The 10,934-nt window shown below is 44.4% G+C and overlaps 1 protein-coding gene across 1 annotated transcript; it reads left to right on the top strand.

Moving 5' to 3' along the window:
* The first annotated feature begins 1,524 nt into the window (after positions 1-1,524).
* On the top strand, positions 1,525-7,141 carry LOC128713996 (5-hydroxytryptamine receptor-like). Its single transcript, XM_053808871.1, has 8 exons — positions 1,525-1,591; positions 2,428-2,667; positions 3,529-3,662; positions 4,464-4,573; positions 4,690-4,879; positions 4,965-5,102; positions 5,312-5,509; positions 6,419-7,141. Exons 1-8 carry the CDS (start codon positions 1,525-1,527, stop codon positions 7,139-7,141), a joined length of 1,800 nt encoding a protein of 599 aa, XP_053664846.1.
* The last annotated feature ends 3,793 nt before the right edge of the window (positions 7,142-10,934 follow it).

Below are 10,934 nucleotides of genomic sequence, written 5' to 3'. Positions count from 1 at the left end.
GAAGACTGAAGAGCGGAGCTGGAGACGCGGTAAAGTTAGTTCCGGCAGATGATGAAGATGAAAGGCACTTCATTCTCGCGATTAACTGCCGTTTTTTCCCTCTTTCTTTCTCTCTCTCTCTCCTTTGTTTAGGAGCTGTGCGTATGAGGGTCGTATCTGGGTATGATTTATTGGGTAACTTCTACGACCGGTTGGCGTATTTCTGTACGGATGACTTACTGCAAGCGAAAGGGAACGTTACCTGTTATCAGGGAATGGTTTTTTCAATGCATTTCTTATTGTACCGATATACAAACGCTAACTGCGGATAAATTTTTTAAAAACAATTCGCTTCTCAATAAGCATTTCAATCAGTGTAAATATTTCTTAATTAAAATCACTTAGCCTGAGGTAAATCAAATATGTTTCTTATCTGGAATTAACCTGTTGAACTAATTATCTATTTGATACGACCTTCTTCTACAACGGTCACTCTCCGTAATATATAGCCGAAAATGCTAAAAACTGCATCTATATTATCCATCATCATCAGGTGTTAAAGTAGTTTTAAAATCAAGATTTTTCATAAAACTGTTTCATTGTTTTAAAGTATTTATAAATGCATTAAACGATATAGATGTTATATTGTACAGCAGATTGCCTAAACTTAGGCGTTTTGTTCTGAAGATGGCATTGTATTAGTTGAAACGTACCAAATCGTACGTTTCATGGCTTACTTCTTTGCGTTTTAATGACAATTTCAGAGAAATACGGAACTTCAACGCCAACCTGTTGATCCTGGCAAAGGACAGATATTAAAAAAAATGCAATTGAATTGAAATTCATGGAAAATTTTCTTGACCAAGAAGTCACTAAATTTTTATTGGAGTCCATTAAGCGGTCGACATCAGTACCTTACATTCAGTAATCAAGTAGTTAATTCCGGTTTTCGTCGATTATGTATATGTTTTCAATATCGTAATGTTACTTTCGATCAGTAGTTAATATTGATTCTATACTATTTGGGAATTTTCATGAGTTTTCTTCGTGTTTGTGGTTTTCCTCAAGTACATCGTTAGATCTGATGGGGTTAAAATTCGCTTTCATTATTTCGCGATCCCTTTCAGATCAGTTCAACTGCCATCTTGTAGTGGAGTAATGAATGCCGTTAACCCAATTCAATTACTTCATCCCACTAGCTATAGGCAAGCTGTCCCAAATATTCTAATTGCATATTTGAGCGTTTAATTAAACATTTATTCATGCTACTCCCTCGAGAATGAGTCATATTTCTCACTTTATCCGATTTCAACCCGTAAACGACGGTTCCTATCTAATAACCATCACGACACTAACACGCTTTCATAATTTGCTTTCCAGGTTCCACCGATGTACCGACACCCATCCAACCGATAGCCAGTGCATTCGCCATCGATCGGCCGGCGGGTGCTCGTAGGTAGCGCACGTTTGGAACGCCTCCCGATGGCTAGCGGACGCGCCTTATAGTAGTCGAGCGGCCGGCGTATCGTGCACCCATTCGCACCAATGGATTTCCATAAGGCACCACCACCCCGGCCACCAAGCCTGGCGACCGCCCTCTCCAAGGCGAACGGTATGTTAATGAATTTGTAATGGACGTTGTAAGGAAGCGTTGGAGCGGTGACGGGTGTCGTTTCCGGCCCTCCGATGCTGGGTTTATCGTTTCCGGTTTCGGTCTCCGGGCAGTGTCCTGCCGCGGCACGTGAAGGAATGTAACGCACATAGGAGTAACGGACTACCGGACACAGGACACGGGAATGTTTGAATGAGTAATCAGCTTCAGTAACGACATTTTCTTACGGTTACATCATTTGCTGCAACCCTGGAGTAGTGGTAGAAGTCACGAAGATTAATTTAATTTCTACAAAACATACATTCGAATAGCAGTGTGATCGAGTTATGGAAGGTCACAATATCGATCATCTAGAAAATTAAAGATCATGATATAAGCAGAAGTTGGATTAGACGTATGACTTTCATAGCTCTGAAGTGTTGCTGCCAATCCGTTAATTGATCATATTATTTGGAAAACAAATACAATAGTGCACCACAAAAACAGGCTTATTAAATCAATTTCTAGGCTAGGTATGAGGATTATCCAACACGTATTCTTTACTTTGTGTCATCCAAACGATAGCCAACTTATAATCGTACGACTCTTTATGGGTACCATCGGATCTTTGTATGCTGGCCCTAACCGGAAGTCGTTTTCCTCTCCATTCCTATCGTTTCATTTTTCCGCCCATCGACCACCGACCGAACAAACGTTTTCTCGCCATCCATCCGGATGGTTTCCGGTGATGTCCGGGGCTGCTGGCAAATCGTCCGCATCATCATCATCATCATCATCATTCCCGTCATCATCCTCAACCGGTCTGACTTCCGTCCAACTGGCACATTGGCGCACAGACGTGTACGATTATATATTCATCGACAGCGGTAGTCCCGATTCGTACCTGAGTGCCGACGTCGGCAGCATCGCTAATGAAACGTTCTTCAACGAGTCTGCAAATGCGTTCGCCAACACCACCGACCTCGGGCTGGTTCCGGCCATCTTCAACGGTACCGCCGACGAGCCGCTCGCCGACGTGATCGTGATGGCGATCACCTCGCTCGTGCTAGGATTGATGATTTTAGTCACCGTGATAGGTGAGTACGGTGGATTGGCGCACGGCTACGTTCCATTACCACACGTTTGCGGGGCGGTACAGGCGTACGGAGGTGAATTAAAAATGAATCGGATCAACATTGCGTCCGGCCATAAAACGGCTCATTCAGTATCGCCGCCCGTATGTGAATGTTTTATCCCATACAGTTATGGGTGGGTCCGTTTTGGTGCCAATATTTTCGTCATGAGTGTGTGAATTGGTTTGTTGGTTTTTGTGCTGCGTTCGTACCGATTTCACTGCACATGTTTTGATGCTTGGTTGGATGAATATTTTAATGGCTATGTGGCAGTGTATCACATGTCACTGTGTTCCCGATTCATACATTATGCACTGAAGTGAATGCCGTTAATGCGACAAGCCGGATCGGTCAATTTAATGGTTTTTGGTGTTAAACTTTTGGAAATGTTATGTACGAATTATTTCATGCTAAGCAAAACTTATTCTTTTTGTATTCTGAGCACAGCTTGCATTGCAATAAAGACATGATGATTTGTACGTCTTTGTGCGAACATTCAAATGCATTTTACTCGTCATACGGCTTGTAAAATCCTATCTGATTTCTTCTAGTATTCCCGTAATAAATCCAGCTTGTTACCTTAATTGCACTTCAAGCAGATATTCAAGTACCAGCCAGCTGATTTCCACAAACCATTCAGCCCATCCTTTATAAAAACACAAGTACAAACATACACGCTTGCAAACGTACCTTTTCCGGGGGATTCAACAGCAACGTTGAACCTTTCTTTGCCAAGCTTTTGCCAACCGTCCACCTTGCACAACCGTACCACTCACCGCTTTCTTTCCCTTTATTCCCTTCTTCCCCCTTTCTTTTCTTCCGCAGGAAACGTTTTCGTAATAGCTGCCATCATTTTAGAGCGTAATTTACAAAATGTAGCTAATTATCTGGTCGCATCGTTGGCCGTCGCCGATCTGTTCGTGGCGTGTCTGGTGATGCCGCTCGGTGCCGTGTACGAGGTAATTATTCGCAGCACGCTAATTGTCTCTCCGACTCCCATATTTAACGCGTATTCAGCACTAAAACAGGCTAGCTAATCTGTTCCTTTCGAAAATTGCAAGCGTTGTAACGCCTTAAAGGAGTAGACATGGGGTCACATTACCTTCTTTTTTGTTGATAAAAAATATACTAATCGTTTTGTTGAAACTGAAATTTACTTCAATAATAGTGTGAAATATATCAAAAGCCATTGAGTATTGATATAAAACATAATAATACTCAAATTTATTAATTTACCTTTTTGTTAAAAGTATTGCGAATCTTTAGGCAATAAGGGAACCGATATCTACCAGGTCACTGATCGGCAATCCTTTTGGAGCAAAGATCCAAGAATTTTTGCAAAAACTTCGCAAAGAAACAGTTTAAAAAAGTCCAGTTAGCAAAAATTGTTAGATTTTTTTAAAAGAATAAGCATAATCCACATATTATCCACATTATATTCGAATATGTCCACTAAATTAACAATTGATTTGCGTATTTCAAGGACTAAAGTCAACACATTTTACAAAGAGCACATCTCAACACATCTCAAGTAACCGAAACAAGCGAAGTGGAAAGATCGCTAGTTTTTACTGTTTTGCAAGAAAATGTCATCCATGTTTAAAATTTATTCGAATATTCTCCTGAATCTTCAATATGACTTAAATGCAATTACAATTTGTGGAACAGTCTATACAAACTTTGATCGATCGGTCAATTTCCACGAAGTGTCACAATGAAAATGTCACAAAGCTATATTTTTTTTGCTCTGAACTCAACAGATAAGTCGCGGTTGGATCCTTGGTCCAGAGCTGTGTGATATATGGACGTCGTGTGATGTACTCTGTTGCACAGCATCCATCCTTCATCTAGTAGCTATAGCAACCGATAGGTAAACTGTCACTGTCACACATTCGAAAGAAATTTGAACAGTTTCATAAGAAAGAATCCTTCCGATCTGCTAAACCAGCAACTGCTAATGAATACTTCATTTTAAATTTCCCACAGGTACTGGGCGGTGACAAACATCGACTACATCCACTCTCGTACCAGCCGCCGTGTCTTTACGATGATCTTCCTCGTTTGGTTCGCGTCCGTCATCGTATCGCTGGCACCACAGTTCGGCTGGAAAGATCCAGAGTACCTACAACGAATAGAGGAGAAAAAGTGCATGGTTTCGCAGAACATCGCTTACCAGGTAGTTAGGCTGGGAACTATGCTGCCGACGGGTTCATTACTCACTTTACCACCAACCTTCTCCATGCATTCGTGTGTCCCCACAGGTGTTTGCCACGTGCTGTACGTTTTACGTTCCTCTCTTTGTTATCCTAGTGCTGTATTGGAAAATTTATCAAACTGCCAGACGGCGGATACACCGTCGGGGGCCGAAAATACCCGCCACACCGAACAGCAGCAATCAGGTACGGGCACAGTTAAAATCAATGCAAACGGTCGCGCACCAAGCGGCAAAACGAATTACGCGGATAACGCAATCATCCTGCGCCCCGCCTTTGCTCCACACTGACCCCGGTTCTTTCTTTCATGTTCGTAATTATCTAACCGTTGTCGATTTTAACAAAAACCACCGCCACACGGAACGGACGTGGGCCACACCATCGCCGCACACCAGGAGGAAACACCAAAGCCAAAGTCGAAGATACGATTTCACCTGAAGAAAAAGTTCACCAATCCCACCAAGTCGGCCGTTTCGTCGCTCGGGCTTGTGGAGGGCAACTCGACCAACACGGTCAACACCGTCGAAGATACGGAGGACAGCACGAACGCTCCGGAACGGAAAGGTCTCGAAACGACGTTCAGTGGCGATGAGGTAAGCGAGACAAACGCGGGGAAGACCACGAATCATTAAAATTCAACAAGCCACTTCATTTGAGGTGGCAAAACTAACAGCACTTCACTCTTAAGCACGAATGGGAAAGATTTTCCCTCGCCTTTCCCCACCGTCACCGTGCTGCGAGTGGGGGGAAAACGGTCGTGCTGGCTACTTGTCGCACCACTACAGTAGCGAATGCTGAGCTCGAGTACGGTGCCGAATAATTGGTCGATACTATCGGTTTCGACAAGAGGTCGGTCTGAGTTCGGTCTATTCTTCGAACGATGTAATTTGGGCAAATTTTTGAAATGCCGTATGCAAATATTATTTAGAGCGAAATTGTCCTCTAGGAAAATGTAGACTGCCACTGAGAATGTTTCACACTATGGATTAGGTGTATCTTGAATGTTCCGGATTCTATTGTTTGATGCACAATCACGAAACGAATTAAATTTGCAGTGTTATTTTACGGATTTCACTGCATTCCAACAACGAACTTGTCTCAAATCCACAAAACCTGCCCTCAATCAGTTCGATTTACAGCTGCATCCGTTTGCGTTCGATGGTTGATTCCATTTCGATAGCCTCTTAATCGAACTTACACAAGTACATTCCGGTCGGTGCCAGTGATGCTTCGGTGGCCGAATCGAAGGAATGCAGCCCCCTTTTTGTGCAATCAATTTGCATCCAACTGCTGGAATGAAGTGCAACACTTCAGTGGCCGGAAACATCTACACTGTTTATGCAACCCTTCTTCCGGATGGCACGAATACGCACACTGGCAAGCGAATCTCCCAATCGCATGCTCACGGACTCCGGTGTGATTTTCCTTCCCCCAAGCGATCGATCAGTGTGTTCAATTCCGTGGGTGTTTCGTTTTGTGTTCTTCTCGTTTCCGAACATCAGGGCAACAACACACCGCTGGGCAACAATCAAATACCGACGGTGTCGTACGAGGTCACGCACCAGCAGTTAGCGCAGTCAGCGGGCGGTTCGGAATCGAACAATAACAACCCTCGACCGAACCTGACCGGTGGCAAAACCAGCCCTAGTGGAAACGGTGGCACACCGTTGACCGTAGCTGCCTGTCCGGTACAATCGAACCAGCTGCCCACCTCGCCGCTGCTTCCACCCCACCATCACCAGCCCCAAACGCCCCGGGCACTTCATCCGGAACTGGCGGCGCACCAGCACAATCAAGCGTCGAAGCAACCGCCCACGGCAGGCCATCTGGTGGCGACGCCGACCGGTGGGCTGCAGGGTGCGGTGACTGGCGGCGGTTCCACGCTCAACATCTCCAGCACGCCGAACCCACACGCCCAGGTATCCAAGCGCAAGGAAACGCTCGAGGCAAAGCGTGAGCGCAAGGCGGCCAAAACGCTTGCCATCATCACCGGGGCGTTCGTGGTGTGTTGGTTGCCATTTTTTCTGACCGCCCTGCTGCTGCCACTGTGCGAGAGCTGCTCGATCAACGATACGGTTGCGTCGCTCTTTCTCTGGCTCGGCTACTTCAACTCCACGCTCAATCCCGTCATCTACACCATCTTCAGTCCCGAGTTCCGGCAGGCCTTCAAGCGGATCCTGTTCGGTAGCCACCGATCCACCAACTACAGGCGGGGCCAACTTTAAAGACGGGGCAACAATGGCGCAACGGTGATGGTAAGTATGCTTCCATCGGCAAACACGCATTTTAACGAGCACGTAGGTTGCAACGGTTCCAGCAGATAGCTTTGTAGTCGACCATAATCGTTAGTGAAGGTATTCGACGGCAAGATTCATCGCACCAGTGCCCACTTAGTTGCGCACTGGATTTTGGATGCTTCTAGAAGCATTAGCGGAATGCAATAAGCGATGAGGCAGACATTTGTGCAATCCAATCATATTCCACTTGTTGCGTTGGCATAATCAAAATATTCCTTTGCTGGTGTTGTTATAAAGGAATAGATGGCAGAAATAAGGAGTTGTTGAATCAGTTTTGAGAAAATCTGCAATTTGATTGATCCGTCTTCTTTTCTTGGGTTCTTTGCAAATTGCACAGGAACATGTTGAAGTAGATAAAATTGGTGGTTCCTCAATAAAGGTGTTATCGGGCCCGTTAAGGATGTTATCGGGCAGCCCGATAAGGATGTTATCGGGCAGCCCGATAAGGATGTTATCGAGACTATCGCAACGAGACATCAGGAAGATTCTCTTGAGGTTAACTAAATCTTTAAAACGATGACCAAAAATTCAATCAATTGTACTAACCCCACTTAAAAGCATTTCTTCATCTAGAGACGCAAAGTGAATGATGAATTTGGAAATAATTGACCATTACGATTACAGATCCCAAACGGTAATGAACCATGAGCAGAGGTCTAATTTCTAAGGCTTAACGATTGGAAGGTGGTGGATTTCTTAGGACGGAACCTTTTGGATTGAATTTCAAGAAAACATTTTTATCCCTGCATTGATGGGTCGTTTACTTGCTTTTAAGGGAAACTTCGTTTTATTAAACAACAAAAAATGTTCGCTTAAATATTATTCTATTATTTTTGTTTAACCGAGCGTCAAACGATACGACTAAGTTTTATTGCTTTTAGCGAAGCTAAAATGGAGGGAAAAAGCATTCTATCCTTTCAAATTCTTGTTTGACCTTTGCAAACAACCGGACGAAAGTAGGATAAAGCCTTTTTCGATCAAAATCTCAAAACCATTCTTGACAACAGCTCAGATTGCAAAATTAATCCGTCTCTTTACATTCAAACGCGGCGAGCTTTTCGAGGCTCGCATGCATATCGAGGGGAAGGAAAAAGAAAATGGACAAAAACTCTTCAAACAGCTACGAAATGCCTTTACCATACACTTGCAGCGTGCTGGAAAGGTTCCATTTCCTAGCATCGCTCATTAACTCTCAGCGGGTCACCACCGGACATAAACTGGTGGCCCTGATTAGTAGCTCATAAAAGCGGTCCCGAACCCGATCCCGATCCGCTTTAACCTTCCGGGTCGCTGAAGGGCAGCTTGGGTGCTGGCAGGGTGGGTTTTTCGTGCCACAGGCCCTTCGGGCAAAAAATTAATTACACCAGGCACGGAGATCGCTATCCGGTCGTGGCCGTGTTTAAGGCTGTGGAGTGTTTCTTGTGTCCGCATGTTTGGTCTGCCTTGGTCCAATGGACGGCCGATGGCTGAATGGTTTGCTACGAGGGAAAAAAAAGGGAGGAAATAGAAAAACGGAAGAAATCAAATACTACGCAACTTGTTTCGATCGAGTGGAGGGAAATGCAAAGAAGAACATGCAGCAAATAAAGGTTGAGCGATAAAAAAAATAATACCTCCCAACCTTTACAAACCCAGTTCCGCATCATCCTTCTGCAGCATCGTATCGAACCGAAGTGAAATGAAAGGATGTTTTTCGTAATACAAAGGACACGGAAGGATGGTCGGGAAGAATAGTACACCGGCCCTGGGGCAAACTATTCAAAACGATATTGCCTTCGAATGCTGCCAACCGATGGCATGGCATTGCTGTCTGTCTTCTCAACGCCACAACGGACCAGCGAACTGCATCGAGACAGCACCAGGGCCCAGATTCCTTTTTATTTTCCACTTTTTCATATCCCCGCACTGTTAGTGTCCCATCACCAACCTCGCAGGAAACCGTTATAATTCATTATCATTCGATTTCATCTGGGGGAAATTAGTAAATTTCATGATTGAATTGAATTCCGTCGCATTCGTGCCCTGGCAGGCCACCGTCTCTTTTCCCAAGAGAAATTTGACCCATCCTAAGAAGGTTGGGTTCAGCGCTGGTAGAATCAATCTCGATGCGGGCGGATACCATGGGCAGGTGGTTGACGAATGTTGTTACCGCCGCTCAACATCAACATCAGCAAGTGGAACGTCGACAGCCAACCGTGCCTGCGGGTGAGAAAATTGATTCGATTCATTTCACTCTTACGTCTTCGTACGTCTTCCGTACGAAACACAACAGGCGCCAGCTTTTGAGCCACAATGGGCGCATCCTCGGGGAATGATGTCATCGTGTTGTTCGGTGCGGAAGTGGGAACCGAAGCAACACCCACTCCCTTGCCCGTTCCACCGGGCCCCTAATTACCTTTTCCAGCTGATTGCGCATTATTTCAGACCTTAAAGGCAGACAAAATGTAGCGAAAGTCAAACACACACACACACAAACGCAAATGAAACCAGTTGCAACAATGTGCACGTCGTAAATCATTTTGTGTTGAATTTCATAGTCCGTTTTTGGAAATCTCGGCTAAACCTGTTATGTTTTGCAAAGAAAAAGAGAATACAATAATCGATTTGATTTCGACAATTCGACCAATTTCAATATGGTTAAGCGGAAAAAGGGGGGTTAACTGGCAAAAGCTACATTTTAAGAAAACTTCGCAACCAACAAGTGCGTTGAATTTATTGCTAAGTTATTGTGTAACGATGCTTCTTCCTGTGATTTGAAAATACGTATGAAAATAGTAAGAATCCAAACAAATTAAAAGATCCTTATAAATGCTCTTGAAGAATTGTTGTTAAATTTTTCCTCCAAGTTTGGGAATGCAACTGCACTCAAACACTTGAACATGAACACTTGAACCCAGTGCTAATGTCGATGCATTCGCTGTTACTTCTTCCGAGCGATAAATGTTCCATCTTTCAACACTTGCACACGCTCGTCCCTTGTACATCGCAAATATTGGCAAATAATTTCGCACTATTTATTTTTCCACAACTTCTCACGTCCATACAAATCTACACGATCATTTGGCCCGTAGGGCGTGAAGCGCATTATGTGGACGGTTGTATCTGGAACACACGTCGTGACTACAACTGACAAATTTTCTTTCCATCAAGCACACGGTGAATGGTTATCCAGCAAATGGCCTAGCAAACATGAACCGTACGATCACGTTCAGGCGCACGTAAAAGTCGCTCCAGTCAAACGGAAACGGAACGCTGCACAAGATTATGTACACAAGTTTGATTTTTTTACCCTCTCAGCGTTTCAAGCACACAAAAAAGCTGCTTAGTTTGCCCAAAGTTTGACGTATCGTTGGAGCGCTTTTTGGAACTGAATAAGCTTCTACACGAGCCATCACCAGCGTACATAAGAATGTTGTACGTTGAAAAGCAGCATAAAAAAAACCACGTACAACGTTATTTCGGTTCAATATTTACCAATTCTATTACCGATGCGAGCGGAGTTGAACACCATGTTTGCTTTTAGCGTCGCGTCAATGCTGGGACGAGACGTTCGATAGAAAATGGGACAAAGTCTTCGAGCTGGTCAAAAGAACGACCCGGCATGCATACGGCAACACACCGATAGAACCGAACGCTCGGACATGTGGAAGATGCGCCGGACATGGGAAAGTTCCGCACAAAACATAGCCAGCACTTCGCGTAAGCTCTGAAAGTATGTTTG

The sequence above is a fragment of the Anopheles marshallii genome, chromosome 3 (genome assembly GCF_943734725.1).
Source record: "Anopheles marshallii chromosome 3, idAnoMarsDA_429_01, whole genome shotgun sequence".
In the NCBI taxonomy this organism is placed as follows: Eukaryota; Metazoa; Arthropoda; class Insecta; order Diptera; family Culicidae; genus Anopheles; species Anopheles marshallii.
The sequence above is the reverse complement of the archived record's forward strand: the minus strand, read 5'-3'. Positions and strand labels throughout refer to the sequence as shown.